The sequence below is a fragment of the Mustelus asterias genome, chromosome 1, assembly GCF_964213995.1.
Source record: "Mustelus asterias chromosome 1, sMusAst1.hap1.1, whole genome shotgun sequence".
Taxonomy (NCBI): domain Eukaryota; kingdom Metazoa; phylum Chordata; class Chondrichthyes; order Carcharhiniformes; family Triakidae; genus Mustelus; species Mustelus asterias.
The window spans coordinates 67,929,706-67,950,904 of NC_135801.1; the positions used below are offsets into that span (position 1 = coordinate 67,929,706).

The following is a 21,199-nucleotide window of genomic DNA, read 5'->3' on the forward strand; positions in this document are numbered from 1 at the left end:
ACTGTCTGCGTTCTCCCTGTGTCTGCGTGGGCTTGCTTTGGGTGCTCCGATTTCCTCCCACAGTCCAAAAGATGTGCTGGTTAGTTGTATTGGCCATGCTAAATTCTCCCTCAATGTAACTGAACAGGCGGCGGAGTGTAGTAACTAGGGGATATTCACAGTAACTTCATTGCAGTGTTAATGTAAGCCTTACTTGTGACACTAATAAATAAACTTTTTTAAAAATTCCTGCTAGAGAGAGATCATGTGGTAGTAACTGAGACTTTCCTTGCTGTTAAAATGTTCATTGAACATAATGAACGAGCCTTTCTTTCTCTGGCGAGTTTAGTCCATATCTACAATGTTAGTGAGGAAATTCACAATATTCATTAAACTGTAAGTGACCTTTTTCATGCAGGAGGAATAGCATATCTCGGTTAGCAATTTCTAGATTTTTGTGTTCAACTGCATACCTCCACGGTCTGACCCAGGTGTAAATATTACCAAAGCAATTCTACTGTTTTTCTTCTGGCTTTGAAACAATTACTGGTTAATTAACAGAGTAATAGGAAGGTTGTTTATCTGAAACATCTCTAAGGTGCCTCGATATTTACAGTGAACATACTATTAAAAGAAGTGCTACAACTACAGTTGATCTGTGTACAGATTTCTTCTGCTAATATTCCAGGTGCTGATTCTTGCCTGCATAAGAATGGTGGATGTGACCAAGTCTGTGAGAATAGGTTGGGAATTCCATATTGCTCGTGCCATGAGGGTTTCCAGAAGGGAACAGATGCAAAATCATGTCAGGCTATGAATCTTTCACCAACTGCAGGTAAGAAAAATTTCAATCGTAGTCCTACTACCTACTGATACTTCCCTATTTGTATCAATATTTGAATTAATAATATATAGTGTCAGTGAACAGGTTATAGCAATAATCTGCTCACTGACACTCAGATTGTATTCTACCAGGTCGTTCAACTCCTTACCTCATTTCAGCCCTAGTTCAAACATGGACAAAAGAGCTGGATGCCAGAGGTGAGGTGAGAGTAACTGTCCTTGAAATCAAGGCAGCATTTGACCCAGTGTGGCATTCCCACACAAAGGAAGATGGTTGCGGTGGGTGGAGGTCAGTCATCTCATCTCCAGAAGATCTCTGCAGGAGTTCCTCAGGGTAGTGTCCTAGGCCCAACCATCTTCAGCTGCTTCATTAATGACATTCCCTAAGGTCAGATGTGGGTATGTTCACTGATGATTGCGCAATGTTCAGCACTGTTCGTGACTCCTCGGACACTGAAGCAGCCTATGTCAAAATGCAACAAGACCTGGACAATATCCAGGTTTGGGGTGACAAGTGGCAAGTAACATTCACACCACATAAGTGGTGATGCCAGGCAATGACCATCTCCAACAAGAGAGAATCCAACCAACGCTCCTTGACATTCAATGGTATTAGCATCACTGAATCCCCTTCTATCAACATCCTGAGGATTACCATTGACCAGAAACTGAACTGGACGACTGTGGATACAAGACCAGGTCAGATACTAGGAATCCTGTGGTGTGTAACTCACTTTCTGACTCCCCAAAGCCTGTCCACCTACCAGGCACAAATTAGAAGTATGTTGGATACTCTCCACTTGCCTGGATAAGTGCAACTCCAATAACATTCAAGAATCTTGACACTATCCAGGACAAAGCAGCCCGCTTGATTGGCATCCCTTCCACAAACATTCATTCCCTCCATAGTGGCAGCCGTGTGTAACATCTACAAGATGCACTGATGGAACTCATCAACTCACTTTGACAGCACGTTCCAAACTCACAGCCACTACTTTCTAGAAGGCCAAAGGCAGCAGATATATGGAAGCAGCACCACCTAGAGGTTTCCTCCAAGTTCCTCACCATTCTGACTTGGAAATATATCACTGTCCTTCACTGCCGCTGGGTCAAAATCCTGGAATTCCCTCCCTAATGGCACTGTGGGGTGTACCTACACCTCATGGACCGCAGCGATTTAAGAAGGCAGCTCACCACCTTCTCAAGGGCAATTAGGGATGGACAATAAATAGAATCACGACAGTGCAGAAGGAGGCCATTCGGCCCATCGAGTCTGCACTGACAACAATCCTGCCCAGGCCCTCTTCCCGTAACCCCACAAGTTTACTCTGTTAGTCTCCCTATCAATAAGGGCAAATTAGCACATCCAATCAACTTAACCCACACATTTTGGACTGTGGAAGGAAACAGGAGCACCTGGAGGAAACCCACGCAGACACAGGGAGAATGTGCAAACTCCACACAGACAGACACTCGAGGCCGGAATTGAGGCCGATGCTGTGAGGCAGCAGTGTTAACCACTGTGCCACCGTGCCTATGTTGGCCTATTCAGCAAAGCCCACATCCCTTGAATGAATTTTTTAAAAACAATTCTCACCTCAGATTTCCTGCATGATAATTTCTAGTTCTCAAGCAACCATTACAAGATACTGTTTAGAGATCAGGAGTTGTGAAAACATTAGCCCAGCAAATCGTAGCATAGAAATATAATCCACAAAATAAATCAAATTGCACACACACACACACAACCCTCAAGAATAACATTTACTGGCCGGAGTGAGGGTCATTTGCCTCAGTTATTAAGATCAAAAGAAAAGGTATATATTGAAACAACTGTATCAAGTGGAACTTAAAGACCACTTCCTGTCCTCCTACAACATGATATATGACTGAAAATCAACCAATACCTTCATTCAACGATTTTGCAGTGTTCTTGCAATGCCCTATAAATGCCACTAGATGTCTTTTATGGCAATGTAACAAGTTTCAAATGCAGATCACATTGAGAAAGCAGCAAACTAATTTCACTCCATGTGAACTGAAGCTATAAATAAGTGACTAGAATACATCTGCCACAACTAATATAACCAAGCATAATGTAACTCCACCTATCCAGAAGTCAGATGCTTAAAAAATGTAAAATACTGCAGTCACCTGAAGTAAGAACAAAAACAAAATGCAGGAAACACTCAGCAGGTCAGGCAGCATCTGTGGAGAGAGAACAACAGAGTTCAGACGCCACCACCAAACACATCTTCCCCCCCCTGGGGTGACACAGTGGCATGGTGGTTAGCACTGCTGTCTCGCAGTGCCAGGGACCTGGGTTCGATTCCCAGCTTGGGTCACTGTCTGTGTGGAGTCTGCTTGTTCTCCCCGTGTCTGCGTGGGTTTCCTCCGGGTGCTCCGGTTTCCTCCCACAATCTGAAAGATGTGTTGGTTAGATGCATTGGCCATGCTAAATTCTCCCTCAGTGTACCCGTACAGGTGCTGGGGTTTGGTGACCAGGGGATTTTCACAGTAACTTCATTGCAGTGTTAATGTAAGCCTACTCATGACACTAATAAGTAAACTATTTTTAAAACCTTTCAGTCGGCAAACCAGACCGCAAGCTTTTGATTGCTATCATTTTATTACTCCATCCTACTCCTCAGCCTCCTAAAATGTTCCAATGAAGCTTTATGTAGGCTGAAGGAACAGCACCTTATCTTTTGATTAGGCGCTTTACAAATTCAAAACTGAGTTCAACATGGTCATTCCCACTGCCTCCAGTTTTTTCCTTCTTTGGTGCTTTGTTCAGTTTTAGATGCCAGCTGTTGATTCTACTTTTTCCATTTAACTTCTTCTAGAGCCTAATTTGATTCTACTTTTTCCATTTAACTTCTTCTAATTTCTTATCCCCTTAACATCTAGGCCGGGATTCTCCCAAAAAATCTAAGTGCTGAATTTATGTAAAAATTGGAGTAAATCCAGCTGGTTTTTTCAGCGGGATTTTCAAAATGAATCTCCCACACTCTGTGCACTGCAGGGTGCCCTAGCGTGAATCAAGATAACAACCAACGTGTGGGGCCTATTCCTGCCTGAGAGGCCAGCAGTATAGTGCTGAGTGGGCCATTGCGTATGCGCCAATCTGTCAGAGCGGAGATCTGCACATGCGCAGCAGCCTCGCATCTTAGGCCAGCCCCGAGCCCCTGGCCTACCTCAATCTCCATCCCCGTCCCCATGGCAGTCCTGATCTCTCAATCCACCCCTTCCCCCACACTGGCAGCCCTGACACCCACAGCCCCCCTCACCCCGATAACCAGCCCCGATTGCTGTCCTCCCTCCCCCTGTCACTGATTCCAAGTTTAGAGTGGTAGTGGGGTCCCCCCACGACCCCCCCCCCCTCCAAGGCCCCACCCCCAAGAGGTCCCACACCTTTTGCCCTGCCCCCTTGGCACTGCCCAATGCCCAGTGGGCAGTGCTGAGGTGCACCCTAGGCATTGCCACTTTGCCCCTGGGGGCCAGGCTGGCACTGCCAAGCTGGCAATGCCCAGGGGGCATTCCTCCTTAAACCTGACCTCCTGGGGGGCCTCCATGGCCTCCCTTCACTCCAGCGGGGTCGGGCTGCCAGCTCACCGTTAGTGGAGAGCTGTTGTAAATCCCACTGGAGTGAAACACTCCTGGCAGTGGGGGAGAGGCTGGCGCGTCTGGTGACTTCAGTCCCGGGCCCGCTAATCAGATTCAAATACTTATTTAAATATTTTAATCAGCTCCGTGACGATTTCCAGTGCGAAACTGGCGCCGTTGGAAATCCGGGGCCCAGAGGTGCACAGAGGCCATGGTGCCCAGCGGGAAGCCCACTAAACAGACTCCACTTATGCCCCCCGGCCCGTTGCACTGCTCTAGCAGCTCAGCAGGCTGGGAGAATCGCTCCCCTAATTTTTGCCTTGCACCATCATTCCTTTTTCCATTTAATCTCTCTTGTACCACAAATTCTACTTACTCCCTTGCCTCAGCAAAATATTCAGCACGGTGGCACAGTGGTTACCACTGCTGCCTCACAGCACCAGGGATCCGGGTTAATTCCGGCTTTGGGTCACTGTCTTTGTACGTTCTCCTCGTGTCTGTGTGGGTTTCCTCCGGGTGCTCCAGTTTCCTCCCACAGTTCAAAGATGCGTGGGTTATTTTGATTGGTCATGCTAAAGTGACCCTTCGTGTCAGGGTAAATACCAGGGGTCACAGGGATAGGGCCTGCGTGGGATAGTTGTCGGTGAAGGTTTGATGGCCGAATGGCCTCCTTCAGCACTGTAGGGATTCTATGATCCTCTCCTTAATGTCCTTTTCCCTGGCACCAGGGAGGCAACTCATCATGCAGGACACATCATGATGGTTACAGAAATGACTTTCTGTCCCCTTAACTATAACCATGTAACAATTGTATTTCTACTCTTTACTGATGCTTCCTTTATGATCCCTTTCCCATTGGTGCCATAATCCGGACTGCACTCCCTCAACACATCATCATTCCCAGAAATCCCCAATGCTGAATTCTGGTTTGAGATTGACGCACACCCTGAAGATTGTTACAGCTCCAGCCTCTTCCTCTTCTTCGATGTGGCCATCCATGTACGACTCCTGAACTCCCATTGCTTATGGATTGCACACTTCCTGGAATATTGGATTCAGGAAACTCTCATCCTGCTCAACATTTTGTCCAGTTATCCCTCAAACTCAGAAACCCTGAACCTGAACTCAAGTATCTTTCTTCACACTTCCTACACGTGTGATCCCCAAAATGCATTAGGTGTCTTGTAATTCCCAAGAATTGCAAGCAAAAGATCTTAGCTGTCCATCCGTGATCCAAAACAAAATCTCTATTGACTTCGAAAATATAGTTAGCACCTTGTTTAAACTATTAATTTTAGTTAGTGCCTCTAGACCTGCTCTGTGTCGATACTCATTTTCATTCACTTATTGTAACAGTTCCCTATTTAATTTTTATTAATTAAGCTGTAAATTTAGTACAGCACTCTATATAGTTTTCCTGTCCTAGTTTAAAACACTGCCCTAGTTTAGAGAGAAAACCTAAAAAAAACCTTAAAATTGAAGAATCAATCACTTACTTGCCATCCTATAACATCTCTCCTTGCTTTTTTTTAAATGAAATTCTGTGGAAGGTTTGCCTTTCCCTTGCTCTGTTTATCAGTGGCATGGTGGCACAGTGATTATCTCTGCTGTCTCACAGCGCCAGGGACCTGGGCTCAATTCTGGCCTCGGGTCACATGCTGTGTGGAGTTTGCACATCCTCCCTGTGTCTGCGTGGGTTTCCTCTGGGTGCTTCGGCTTCCTCCCACTGTTTAAAGATATGGGGGACAGGTTGATTGACCATGTTAATTGACCCTGTGGGCCCTATTTTACCATTTTGATTCTAAGTGCTGGGCAGACTTGAAACTGGGAGTGTTTCAGATCCGACTTTTAGATCCGTTTTCAGGCGCCCCCACACGCACTCTACCTGAAAAGATATCAGCAATTCTGAATCGCGCTGCAGAAGCCAGTGGGTGGGGCTTAACGTGCCCAAAATCCTGCAGCTCCGATCGGTGCCTCCAACTGCACATGCGCAGAAAGAAAAGATAGAATGCGGCTCCCCTGCCACATCGCTCCCAGGCCGGATAATGCCTCCCCCGGCCTCCACAGACATTGCCCCACCCCGCCAACATTGCTGCCCCCCTTATCCCCCACCCTCTCCGCCGCCCAGACCAATCGTGGGCCCCTCCCCCCTTCCCCTATCCCCCCCACCGACCTCAGGCAGAGTGGCAGCGGACCCCCCCTTCCCCCCCACTGATCACAGGCAGAGTGGCAGCGGACCCCCCTTCCCCCCCCACCAGCCTCAGGCAGAGTGGCAGTGGACCCCCCTTCCCCCCCACTGATCACAGGCAGAGTGGCAGTGGACCCCCCTTCCCCCCCACTGATCACAGGCAGAGTGGCAGTGGACCCCCCTTCCCACTCACCGATCAGAGGCATGGTGGCAGCAGACCCCCCCCTCCCCCCCGCATCGATCTCAAGCAGAAAGTTGTCGGACGCTCGGCACTTACCTCCTCACTAACTGAGCGCTTGAATCGGACTTTCGTAGAGCATGGCTGTTTCACGCAGATTCTGGATGGGTGAACACGGTGGTCAATGTGGAAGTGCCGGTAAGGTTGGGCATGCAGCCCATTAAGTCAATTTAAATGCATTTAAAAACGATCCCAATCGCGGCCATTTTTGGGCCTTGATAAAGGGGGAACCGGCGCGGAGGTGGGCACGGATCGTGCTACACGACTCACGCCCGACTTTACCCAAAAACGGGCGCAACCTGATTGTAAAATCGGGCCCTTAGTGTCAGGGAGATTAGCAGGGTAAATATGTGGGGTTATGGGAATAAGGCCTGGGTGGGATTGTGGTCAGTGCCGACTCGATTGGCTGAATGGCCTCCTCCTGCACTGTAGCGATTCTATGAGTTACCAGTTGTTGCCTCCAGTCATGTCCACTCTTGCCCCACTCTGGTTTATGCACCATAATCCCTCCATCCCTGGCCTCTTGTACATATGATGTGGAGATGCCGGCGTTGGACTGGGGTAAGCACAGAAAGATGTCTCACAACACCAGGTTAAAGTCCAACAGGTTTATTTGATAGCACAAGCTTTCAGAGTGTCACTCCTCCTTCAGGTGAGTGAGGAGTTGTCTGTAGCTTTAAGACTTGATTATCTGTAAAGACTCGCATTCCAACCATTATCTTGTAAATTGAGTTTGTGTCTATATATGCCCTGTTTGTAAACAGAACTCCTCACTCACCTGAAGAAGGAGTGACACTCCGAAAGCTCGTGCTACCAAATAAAGCTGTTGGACTTTAACCTGATGTTGTGAGACTTCTTACTGTGCTCTTGTACATACCCCACTTCTTTCCATCCACAATTAGTGGCTGTCCCATTAGTGGCTTAATCCTTGAGCTCTAGAAATCTCTTCTTACTCCTCTCTGCCTCTCTACCTTTCTCTCTTCCTTTAAGACACTCCTTAAAATTTACATTTCAATCAAGCTTTAAATCTTCTTCTTTGATTTGGTGTCAAATTGTTTCTGATAATGTCCCTGTGAAATGCCTTGTGATATTTTACTGTATTAAAATGCTACATAAGTGCAAGTTGTCGTTGTACCAGAAGCTAAAGTTTTCATTGACATTAGGATAGGCTGGGAACTGAAGTGGGAATCATAGAATTCCAGCAGTACAGAAGGAGGCCATTCAGCCCATCAATTCTGTACCAACCACAATCCCACACATTTACCCTGCTAATCCCCCTGACACTAGGGTTAATTTAGCATGGCCAATCAACCAAACCTGCACATCTTTGGACTGTGGGAGGAAACTGGAGCATCTGGAGGAAACCCACGCAAACATGGGGAGAAATTCCACACAGACAGTGACCCAAGCCAGGAATTGAATCTGGGTCCCTGGCGCTGTGAGGCAGCAGCGCTAACCACTGTGCCACCATTTCACCCTCTAAACTAGCGAAGAGGAAGTCTGGATCATGTTTGCAGATTGAATAAAGATGTTAAACAAAGCGATATTCTGACTTTTGTTCTGTTAACAGGGTCCAGAATTACATCTTCCCATCAGATGAATTTGCTAACGAGCACAACATCACGAAAGAAGAATATGTCACCCAGCTTCTCCTCGACCAGTTTCAGCGAGGATAAGATTATTTCTGAACTTCAGCCAAGATCCATACTTGTGGCAGAGATAATGGTGTCAGGTAACTGCTGCTTTAGCAAACACATGCTGAGATCAGCCAATGCAGAATGCAGGCTGTGATTATCAATATTTGGAGAGATTTGAGACAGTCGTGGAAAAGCAACAATTTCCCTTTCAATATTTATTGCTAAAAGCCTTGGTTTGTTTAACACCGCTGTTTAATTGGTGAAGAGCACCAGCAATGATCTGAAATATTTACATGAATGTACTGGAATGAAGACTTTTCTTTTTATTCTTTCTCAGGTGGGAGGTGATTGGCTTATTTTTTAACCGGATATGTTATTGAATTTGTTACTTAAACTAGAAAGCAACTTATTTAAAACTGGACTGCATTCCAAAATAAACATTTTAAATGAGTCCCATGTGTGTATCAGAAAATTATAGTAAACTTTTGTAATTGCAAATTCTTAATGATGAAATATGAAGATTTCAAGTCGAAGAATAGAGAGATCATTCAGGCTATCGTAGAATCCCCACAGTGCAGAAGGAGGCCATTCGGCCCATTGAGTCTGCACCAACCACAATCCCACCCAGGCCCCATTCCTACATACCTACCCTGCTAATCCCCTGACACTGGGGTCAATTTAGCCTGGCCAATCAACCTAACTCGCACATCTTTGGGCTGTGGGGGGAAACCAGAGCAGTCAGAGGAAACCCTCACAGACACGGAGAGAATGTGCAAGCTCCACACAGACAATGATCCAAGGCTGGAATTGAACCCAGGTCCCTGGTGCTGTGAGGCTGCAATGCTAACCACTGTGCCACCGTGCTGTCCTATCTACAGTATCCTTCCATAGAAGGCTAAAGTTCACTCTCTCCAGCCGTAAAATCAGAACTGGTTTTTGAAAATGCAAGAAATTTTGTATGAGATGGTGGCATTCTGCATTTGGGTCAATATGAAGATACCACCGTACGAATTAGGAGCAGGAGTAGCCCACTCAGCCCCTTGAGCCTTTCGATAAAATCATGGCTGATCTGATTGTAACCTCTCTCCTACTCCTGATTCTCTTTCACTGCCTTGTTTATCAAGAATCTATTTAGCTTTGCTTTAAAAATATTCAAAGACTCTGCTTCCACCAACTTTTGAGGAAGAGAGTTCCAAACACTTACTACCCTCTGAGAGAAATAAGTTCTCCTCATCTATGTCTTAAATAAGCAACCCCTTTTTAAACAGTGACCTCCAGTTCAAGATTATCCCACAAGAGGAAACATCCTTTCCACATCCAACCATCAATACCCCTGAGGATCTTAAAGGTTTCAAACAAGTTGCCTCTTACTCTTCTAAATTACAGTGGATATAAGCTTAACCTGTCCAGCCTTTTCTCATAAGACAACCCGTCCATTTCCGATATTAGTCTAATAAGCCTTCCCTGAATGGCTTCTAGTTCATTTACATCTTTTCTTAAATAAGGAAACCAATACTGTACACAATATTTCAGATATGGTCTTACCAGTGCCCTGTACAACTGAAGCATAACCACTCTACTTTTATATTCAATTTCCTTTGCAAGAAATTATAACATTCTATTAGCTTTGCTAATTACTTGCTGTACCTGCAATTCATGTATAGAACACTCAGGTCCTCCAGAATCTCAGAGCAATGCAATTTCTCCCCATTTAGATAATATGCTTCTTTTTTATTCTTCTTGCCGAAATAGACAATTTCACATTTGCCCACATTATACTCCATTTGTCAGATCTTTGCCCACTCACTTAACCCAACTGTGCCCCTTTGTAGCCTCCCTATGTCCTCTTCACAGCTTACTTTCCTACTCTTAGCTTTGTACTCTCTATCCCTTCCTGTTACAGTCCATTCATCATTTCCCACATTCATACCTTTCTCACTTGCCTCGTTCCTACTCTTTGATTTACCACATCTTCCCAAATTTGATCCCTTGCCCGTGCTGTTTAGTTTAAAACCCTCTCTGCTTCCCTAGTTATGTGGCTCACTAGAATATCGGTCCCTGCATGGTTCAACTGTAGGCTGTCCCAACAGTACAAATCCCACTTTCCCCTGTTTTGGTACCACTAATCTATGAACCAGAACCCACTTCTTCTGCACAGTGTTTGAGCCACACATTCATTTTTCTAATCTTATTTGCCCTATGCCAATTTAAACACGGTTCAGATAATAATCCAGAGATTATTACCTTTGAGGTTTTCCTTCTTAATTTGGTATCCAGGCCCTCATACTGAGAAGGCAGAGCCTCTTTCATAGCCATACCTATGACTTTGGTACCTACATGGTCCACAACAGATGGATCCTCCCTTTCCCACTGTAAGTTCCTCTCCAACCCTGAACAGATGTCCCAAACTCTGACAAATGCAATCCAGCCCCACTATCGACTGAATTCATAGTTGATGGTACTCAGTACATTACCTGCAGAATGCTCATGTCGGAGATGGCGGGCTGGATGCTCTGACCTTGCCCGTGGCTAGGATTCTCCGGTCCTACTGCAGTGAACGGAGAATTCGTTGTGCACCAAATTCTCCGTTTGTGCTGGTAGTGACGGCAGGGTGTGAACGGACAGAGAATTCCAGCCAACATCTTTCAGATGAAGCGTTATACCAAGGTTTTTTCTGCATAGTCAGGTAGACCTAAAAGATCCACAGCAACATTCAAAGACTAGTCTTCCCTTAATCAACATCACCAAAAAAAAACTTGGTTCACTTGCTGTTTCTGGGTTTTGCACTCTTTAATTGGTTGAAACGTGCCTACAGAACAATATTCAATCCATTTCAAAAGTAATCCATTGGTTATTAAGAATTTTGGGACATTCTAATGATATAACATAGTGCTATAAAAATACAAGTCCTTTTTTTCATAATCAATCTACAGAAGAATTTTCAACATTGCGTGGGGTGCTTTGGACTCTCAGACCTGAGTTTGCCTTTTACCACTTGTCCTTCTCCAATAGCCGTGATCTGATCTAACTTGAAATCGTGCTGTGGATCAACCTTTCCTATTCCACTTGACGTCGAGAATGGTGCATTAAGATGCCCTCTCATTTTCTTCCTTTCGACATTGCATTTTTCTAAGCTTTCTACGTAATCCAATGCGACACTGGGGGAGCAAAGACAATATGAATCATTTTAAATGCTGACTATTTATTTCTGATAACTGTTTGATTTTCTTTTTCAAGATCAAGATGACTGCGGGACCCTGGAATGTGACTTCAATGCTCAATGTGTCGCTTCAGAAGGAGTTGCTCGATGCCAGTGTTTGGAAGGATTTACAGACTCTGGCAAAGTTTGCGAAGGTAATGAATTAAATTTTCCTTGTTTTTTTTTAATGTTGTAAATTCTCAGTGAAACAGATTCCTTTTGAAGTGGGGATGGGAATGCAATCATGTTGAATATTTTACTTTTTGCAATATGCTGATCGATGGACTAGTTTTATCCCATTAGTGAGTTTTCACATGCCTTCCGAACAGCAAAACCCTTGCCCCAGTTACACTGCTGGTTGAAATCTGCATCCTCAATAGATATTGCCAACTTGGCATTATGTTTTGGCCAGCCGTGCCGAGTAAGCTGTTTGCTGGCGCCCAAGGTTAGTTATATTTTTAATGTCTGAAGACAGATGGAATAATCAGATCTCTGCCAATATTAGAGTTCAGCTTCAAATTATTTAATAGGCTCCGAGACAATCTGCTGTTTGTGTCTGCCACCAGTTTCACCCATTCTCTTCTTACTTTGCACACACATATCATCAGGTAGATGAAGATATGACTTTGGACCTTTGGTTCCCAAGGAGTTCCACTGCAGACCTTTTCTTTGATTTATTTTTGGGTCTGTTGCATCGATAAAGATTGATGTCAAAATAGACAACGATGTTATCCCTGGATCATGCAATAATCAGTACTGAGTACAGGAAATTGGTTGGAACTTGAAATAAAAGCAGGAAGCGCTGGACAAACTCAACGGGTTTGGCAGCATCTGTGGAGTGAGAAACAGAATTAACGACTGGAATTCTCCGGATGTGCATTCCCAGCTAACATTGCCAGCAAGAATGGAGAATTTGGCACTCAGTCAAATCTCCATTCAAAGCAGCGTAACCGGAGAATCCCCTTCACAGGCAAGGTCAGAAAATTCCGGCCAATGTTTTGAGTCCAACATGAATCTTCTGAACTTTAAGGAGGCAGAAACACGATGGCTTTTATTCTGGAACTTGATCTTTATTTGTCCAGAAATTCCGATGCTCTCAAGATTCATTTGAAAAGGTGATGTCAGTCAGTAACACACTTTATTTCTTGCAGATATTGATGAATGTGCCACTGGTTATGCCCTTTGTCGTAGACATGTGACAGACTGTATTAACACAGAGGGTAGTTACGTCTGCAAATGCCACCCTGGCTATAGTGGTGATGGACACCTCTGTCACGGTGAGGAGGGCTGTTGTCCTTTGGGTTATACTAATTTCCTTTGACAGTGGTAATGTTGGAATGTGCGATGCCTATCCCCATCCTCTTGACAATTTTGTCGAAGGGTTTATCTTCTACTTTATTGCTTGCATTTTAGAATTTTTCTGACCTCTATTTTGTCACTTGTGGATTTGCAAACACTGTATGCACTATTACAGCGATCCATTTCATACACAAATTATAAACTGAATAAGTGATTTATATAAAGGTTAAATTAGTCATCAGTTTTCTGGTTCATTCCAGCATGTGATATCCATTGTTGTTTGCAGATATTGATGAATGCCAAACTGGGAAGCATAATTGTGATGAAAATGCTATATGCATAAACACGGAAGGCAGCTACACCTGTAAATGCAACAAAGGATTTTTGGGGACAGGTTATATCTGTAGAAGTAAGTACACAACTTTCACGAGTCTGTTATGCCATTTAAGGGTTCCAGATTTTATACTTATCAAGTGTGTATATGAGTTTATCAGCGGATCTCATTTAATGACCACAACATTTCCCTAGCTGTGACTGCAACACTATATTCTGCATCCTCGCCTTTCCTTCTCCCCTATGTACCCTATGAATGGCAAGCTTTGTTTGTATAGCGCGCAAGAAACAATACTCTTCCCTGTATCCCAATACATGTGACAATAATAAATCAAATCATTTGCTCAAACATTGTGTGGGATAGTAAAAAAAATTATTGCCATTTATTAAGATAGCTTAAAAAAATGATACTTAAAGGAAATACTTTCAGATAAAACCCAAGGCACAAATGTCAGTTCCAACGGTTATAAGATGGCAAGGCAGAAGATTTGGTTATATATTTTCCACCATTTAGTTATTTCAACAAAGAAGTAGAGATGAGCATAAGGCAACAACTGTAGTCCTGATGATTTTCACAGGCTGAGCCTTTACTTATGGAAAAACATATGGGTCAGGAATTTCATTACAGCTGCTCCCACTGCGCTGCTGCGCCTTTGCTGGCAGTCCAACAGAAACTCCATCAATGTGCATAACTGAGATTTCTACTACACTGCCTGGATTTAGCAGCCCACTGCTGCTCCATGAGCCCAAGGTGATTTGAGGAATTCCTGGGGATTGTAAACTTTAACAGTGTCTTGTTACTACCTGGATTTTTTAAAATTTGATTTATTATTGTCCTATGTATTGGGATACAATGAAAAGCATTATTTCCTGTGTGCTATACAGATAAAGCATACCGCACATAGAGAAGGAAAGGAGAGGGTGCAGGATATAATGTTACAGCCATAGCCAGGGTGTAGAGAAAGATCAACTTAATATGAGGTAGGATCCACTCAAAAGTCTGATGGCAGTAGGGAAGGAACTGTTCTTGAGTCGGTTGTATGTGTTGTCAGACTTGTGTATCTTTTTTCCTACAGAAGAAGGTGGAAGAGAGAATGTCCAGGGTGCGTGGGGTCCTTAATTATGCTAGCTGCTTTTCCAAGGCAGTGGGAAGTGTAAACAGAGTCAATGGATGGGAGGCTGGTTTGCATGATGGACTGGGCTTCGTTCACGACCTTTGTAGTTTCTCGCGGTCTTGGACAGAGCAGGAGCCAAACCGAAGTGAACAGATTATTTTTCATTCCTTATCAATGTTTTTTCAAATGCTTAAATGCTCCAGTAAGGATAAGATTATTGAGTCTATTGCCTGTTAAGTTGATTAGAGTACTTCATCTTACAAGCCAGCGACCTCCGCTGCCAATAGGCCAACATCAGTAGATGCTTGGGAATACCATCTCCCAAAGTTACATTCCCAGTGTTATTTGGACATGGTCACCTGCTGTTACTTGGGGGTCACTGGGTCAAATTCCTGGAACTCCACAACTAACAGAACTGTGAGAATACCTTCACTGCAGGGATTAAACAGAGGCTCACCCTCACCTTCTTAAGAACAGCCAGGAATGGGCCATACACGTCAGCCTCACCAGTGATGCCTATATTCCTGGAATTAATTAACAACATAGGGTGGAATTCTCACATTTTGAGACTAAGTGCAGTGGTGGGTGGGCCAGCAATGCCTGTCCCAATGGACAGAATAGCAGGATCCAGATTCAATGCTCGGAAACTCATTAATTATACTCAACCGAGTTCCCCTCCGACTCTCCTGGCAGGCGGCAACTGATCCCCCCCCCCACCCTCAGTTGGTGGTTTTGAAGGCCCCAGCGCTATATTTGAATACCAGTCCAGCACCCTCATATCATTTTCTCCAGCCCACCTGTCTTGTTCTTCGATTCAGCAACTCTTTCCCCAAACCCATTATCTGCGAGACGCCCATGTCCCACTTGGGATATCCAGCACATCTGGAGTTTTCATCGATCTCCTTCCAGTAAATAATAGGCCCAATTTTACCATCAAGCTGCGCCCGTTTTCAGGCATGAGGCGAGTAGTGCGATCCACGCCTGCCTCCATGCCAGTTCCCCCTTTACCAAGGCCCGAAAATGGCCGCAATTGGGACCACGCCCGAAACGGATGCGACGGCCATTTAAATGCATTTGTATGTATTTAAATTGACTTAATGGACTGCATGCCCAACCTTACCGGCACTTCCCCTTTTACCACCACGTTCGCCCATCCAGAATCGGCTCCACAAAAGTCTGATTCGGGCGCTCCAGTTAGTGAGGAGGTAAATGCCTAGCATCCGACAGCTCTCTGCTTGAAATCAGTGGTGAGCGGGGGAGGGGGGGGGTGAGTTCGACGGCTCTCTGCTTGAGATTGGGTGGGGGATGAAGGGGGTTCCGCTGCCACTCTGCCTGAGATTAGTGGGTGGGGGAAGGGGGGGTCCTTTGCCACTCTGCGCGAAATCAGTGAGGGGGAAGGAGGGGTCTGCTGCCACTCTGCGTGAGATCAGTGGGGGGGAAGGGGGGTCCACTGCCATTCTGCCTGAGATCGGTGGGAGGGGGAAGGGGGGGAATTAGTCTGGGTGGCGGAGGGGGTGGGGGGATAAGGGGGTCAGTAATGTTGCGGGGGTGGGGCAATGTCTGTGGGGGGCCAGGGGGAGGCATTATCCGGCCTGGGAGGGATGTGGCAAGGGAGCCGCATTCTAACATTTTTTTTCTGCGCATGCGCAGTTGGATGCGCCAATCGGAGCTGCAGGATTTCGGGCACGTTAAGCCCCACCCACAAGCTTCTACAGTGCGATTTGGAATTGCTGAGATTTTTTCAGGGAGAGTGCATTTGAGGGCGCCTGAGAACTGGTCTAAAAGTTGGATCTGAAACACTCCCAGTTTCAAGTCCGCCCAGCACTTGGAATCAAAATGGTAAAATAGGGCCCAATGTGTTCTCTCTTTGACCCTTTGTTTGTGAGATTTTGCGCAGCCTCATCAGGTCCACCCTCCCTCCCCTCGGTCTTCCCTCTGCCTTCCATTGATCACCTCCTTCATCCATCTCCTTGCTCTTCTATGTTCCATCATGAGTCCCAGCCCTATCAATCCCCCTTACCCTGTGCAAAGCTCCTTCCACATTGCCTCCCCTGATCTTCATTAAGCCACACCCCCTCACGCCCCCAGCCTCACCTCGCCCTCCACCCCTGATGGAACTTTGGATCTTTGTTGCGGTGGTTGCATGAGTCCCTTAGCACAGTGCTGTCCAGATAGACACTGGTATGTGGAACCAGAGGGAAAGGAGATCCCTGTACTCCTCAACCTCAGACACTGTGCTGATCCAACTTGTTAATACAGGAATGTTCATGGATCCAGCAGCACAGTGCTATCCATGAAGACAAAATTTACAGGATACTGCGAGGCCTGGATAGAGTGGACATGGAGAGGATATTTCCACTCGTCGGAAAAACTAGAACCAGAGCGCACAACCTCAGGCTGAAGGGAAGATCCTTTAAAACAGAGATGAGGAGGAATTTCTTCAGCCAAAGAGTGGTGAATCTGTGGAACTCTTTGTCGCAGAAGGCTGTGGAGTCTAGGTCATTGAGTGTCTTTAACACAGAGATAGATAGGTTCTTGATTGATAAGGGGATCAGAGATTATGGGGAAAAGGCAGGAGAATGGGGATGAGAAAAATATCAGCCATGATTGAATGGCGGAGCAGACTCGATCGGCCGAATGGCCTAATTCTGCTCCTATGTCTTATGGTCTAAGACCAGCTCAGCACGGATATAGAGGCAGGATTTGGTCTGTCCCAGCAGAGTGGTGGACAGCACATCAGGAACAGTACAGCTTTGTGGCAGAAAGTTGTTGCACTCACTCCTTACTGAGGATGACCTGGTGCATGTCACTCATTAGCAATTGGGTCTGACACGAACCCAAATTCCCACTGGTGTGACACAAGGATCGCCAGTGGGCAGCTGTTTTAATGAGCATTCATGAGATGCAAATGAATGCAAATTCCATTCGCGCCATCTGCTAGTGAGAAGCGCAACCCACTATTATCCCTCCATTGAGAAAGTTGCAACCAGATTTTACACCGGCGGCTTTGACTTTTTGGCACCCATCAGATTCATCGCACTCGCCTGCCACCAACCCCACTGCAGACAGGACGGGAGAAAGGTCCCACACTGTTTCCAGCAATCATTAGTTCTGTAGTATAGAGTGTGCAAAATATAAAATATCTCTCATCCTTTCAGGTGTGATCATCTCAGCCTTGCCCACCGATGGTCCAATGGAGACGACTGTCAGGAGCACCACCTTTGAAACAACCACAAGAAAGAAAAGTAACCACATTGTGAATTGCCCACTTTCGCACAAAGGTTTCTGTCTGAATGGAGGGGTTTGTTTCCATATCCCCGAGATAACAGTGTTTGCATGCAAGTAAGTGAAGTCAGTGATCTGTGCTTTATTTCCAAGCATAAACTGCAACTTAGTTTTTGAAGTAGGCACACACTGAAGAAGCCACAAGAAATGTTGGGGCGACACGGTGGCACAGTGGTTAGCACTGCTGCCTCACAGCACCAGGGACTTGGGTTCGATTCCTGGCTTGGGTCACTGTCTGTGTGGAGTTTGCACATTCTCCCTGTGTCTGTGTGGGTTTCCTCTGGGTGCTCCGGTTTCCTCCCACAGTTCAAAGATGTGCAGGTTAGATGAATTGGCCATGGTAAATTCTCCCTCAGTGTATCCAAACAGGTGCCAGAATGGGGCGACTAGGGGATTTTTACAGTAACTTCATTGCAGTGTGAATGTAAGCCTACTTATGATTAATAAATAAACTTTAACTTTAAGTAAGTTGAATGATGAAGCGGCAATCAAGCCACCCTCACTGGATACAGATTTAAGTTAATTGCAAAGAAAGAAATATATCTTTCACAACCTCAGGCTGTGTTGAAGTGCCTCATAGCCAATGAAGTCCTTTTGAGGAATAGTCACTGTCGTAACCTGAGAAACACAACAGACAGCTTACACAGTAAGGTCCCACTGACAGTAATGTGTTAATAAATTGATAACTGCTTTCGTGAAATAAAAACAAAATACTATGGATGCTGGAAATCTGATTAAAAACGTATAATACTGGATAAACGTAGTGGGTCTGGCAGCATCTGTGGAGGGAAACAGAGTTAACATTTCGGATCTAATGATGTTAGTTGAGTGCCAAATTTTGGCTCCAACAACAGGAAGAACTCACTGGTTCTTCTTTAGATTAGTGCCATTGGATCTCTACCTGAGAAAGTGGATGGAACTTCAGCCTAATGCCTCATTTGTAGAACGGCACTGCCCTCACAACTGCACGGAAACATCAGCATAGACTTTTGTACCAAATTATCTGGCGTGCTGCTTGAACCCACAAACATCTGTCTCAGAAACAGAGGTGCTACCAGCTGAATCACAATTAACACCTTGCAAAGCATCGCATGCACTCCACGTTGCATGGGAAAGCTTGGGTTCGACTTGTGGATTGGAGCAGGCACATAAAATCCAGTGGGCAGCCTGCCCACCTGGCGCTGCCCCCGCTGCAATTTTACCAGTGACGTGGTGGCATCAGGTGACCTGTCCACCAGTGGGCCAATTGAGATCCTTCAGTGAGCAATCAATGCCCACTTAGGGGCCTCATTCAGCCACCGCCAGGATCTAACTGAAAATAAATGTTCCTGAATACATCCTATGGACTTATCCTCAAGGCTACCTTTGCCAATTTAAAATGTGCCGTCTATATGGAGATTAAAATTGTCAACAAATATTGCAGCATCTTTCTTAGAAGCCTCCAATTTTCTTGATTCATATTCTGTCGTACAGTGTAGTTACTGTATAACTTTAAGTATAACTCAGATATTAGAGGGATGTTTTTTTACACAGAGGGTGGTGGAGGCCTGGAATGCGCTGCCAAGTAGGGTGGTGGAGGCATTTAAGACTTACCTGGATAGTCACATGAGCAGCCTGGGAATGGAGGGATACAAACGATTGGTCTAGTTGGACAAAGGAGCGGCACAGGCTTGGAGGGCCGAAGGGCCTGTTTCCTGTGCTGTACTGTTCTTTGTCCTTTGTACTGTCAGAAGGCTCATAAGCTACTTGCCCCAATGATTCATTGCTCTTGCTGTGTCCTACCTCCACCCAAACCAGTTCTACATTTTGATCTTCTGAGCCAAGATAATTTCTCATTACTATACTAATCACATGCTTTATTGACAGAGCAACCTCACCTCCTTTTCCTTTCTTCCTACCTTATCTTGAAAGTAGCAGTAAATGTTCAGCTTGTCAGGCATTCTGATGAAGGGTAATTGATCTGAAACATTACTTCTATTTGTCTCAACACTTTGGCACAGCCTGAGACTTTGCCACCACGGATGCCCTCTGACCTGCTGAGTATTTCCAGCATTTTCTGTTTTTATTTCAGATTTTTGGCACCTGCAGGATTTTGCTTTTGAAATACCATTGAATATTCAGTTCCGAGCTGTGGTCATCTTGCAATTGTCAATTTGTGGTTATCAATTCAAAAATCTCGATATGAATGTTGCAAGCACTCAGATAATGAGTATTGAATTCTGCCTTTTTACCATTTTTCCCTTTTTTACCATTTTCCCTTTTTACCATTTTTCAATGTTGAAAAATTACTTTTTGGCTCCAACAGTTACTTACCCTTTACTGCAGCCTGCTGCTCTTTCAAGCTGGAAGGTCTTTGATTGCGCCTGCAGCTGCACAAGTCTGACTACTGCCCTTAATTGGATGGGGGCCTGTCTCCGTGACAACGAAGGTGGTGGCCAGGTTACAATTCCAGTGAGTGGCTACCTCCAAGGGCCCACCATTGTGTTCTGGACCCAGGAACAATCCCATCTCCGTTTTCCCACCCACAACATGAAAACTCAGCCCAAAGTTTGAGAAATAGTCTGATTGTGGGTGATTTTCATTGATTGTTAGTGTAAAACAATACAGATTTAGTCATGGAGCTGAGTGATTATCAAATTGTTATTGGCCAGTTTACACACAGTATTACCGTACGTTTCTTGATAGTTCACACACACCTTTAGAGGAAGAAAAACAGTGAAAAATTGGGAACTACGAAAAGAATCTGAAGTTGAATCTAGAGCACGGATTCCAAACTCTCCTCCTTCTCAGTTAAATTGATGAAAACTTATTAAAAAAAACTAAACTGCACTAGAGGGCAGTGTTGCCACATGAAATGTGTTTTAGCAAGTATCACAGTATTTAGTACAAGATAAAGCACAAAGACACAAACTGAAGTGATTGGGAATAAAAACAGAGCATTCCAGCAAGTCAGGCAGCATCGTCAGGTTTGAAGTGACTGGGCTGTGAACCTGACAGGGTCTCAATAAAATGCAGCCCTGACCAGTCAGAAAGTGAGAGAGAGAGAGCAAAGTGTACCTCTGAAAATGATTGTTTATACCATTCCTCTGGGAGAGTTAGATTTTGTTGGGGACAGGGCAGTGGATTCTGCCAATCCCCTTCCCAATCACTCTGTCAGCCTGCTACAGGATGAACTGTGATCTGACCTGGGAACAGGTCACTGTGTATCCTCTTCACAGGAGATGCATGCAGAAACTTTTGAGCTGTTTTTCTTTGATAGAATCCCTGCAGTGCAGAAGGAAGCCATTTGGCTCATCAAGCCTGCGCTGACAACAATCCCACCCAGGCCCTATCCCCATAACTCCACGTATTTACCCTGCTAGTCCCCCTGACACTAAGGGGCAATTTAGTATGGCCGATCAACCTAATCTGCACATCTTTGGACTGTGGGAGGAAACCCACACAGACACACGGAGAATGTGCAAACTCCACACAGAC

At 45.2% G+C, this 21,199-nt stretch overlaps 1 protein-coding gene across 1 annotated transcript in view; it reads left to right on the plus strand.

Annotated features, from left to right (window-relative positions):
- egf (epidermal growth factor) overlaps nt 1–21,199 on the plus strand; it is a 105,281-nt gene that overhangs the window by 56,609 nt on the left and 27,473 nt on the right. Inside the window, exons 15-20 of the mRNA XM_078234800.1 lie at nt 668–814; nt 8,425–8,586; nt 11,729–11,845; nt 12,842–12,967; nt 13,276–13,398; nt 17,596–17,779. Of these exons, the coding sequence (XP_078090926.1) occupies nt 668–814; nt 8,425–8,586; nt 11,729–11,845; nt 12,842–12,967; nt 13,276–13,398; nt 17,596–17,779 (859 nt within the window). The remainder of the gene's footprint in view (nt 1–667; nt 815–8,424; nt 8,587–11,728; nt 11,846–12,841; nt 12,968–13,275; nt 13,399–17,595; nt 17,780–21,199) is intronic.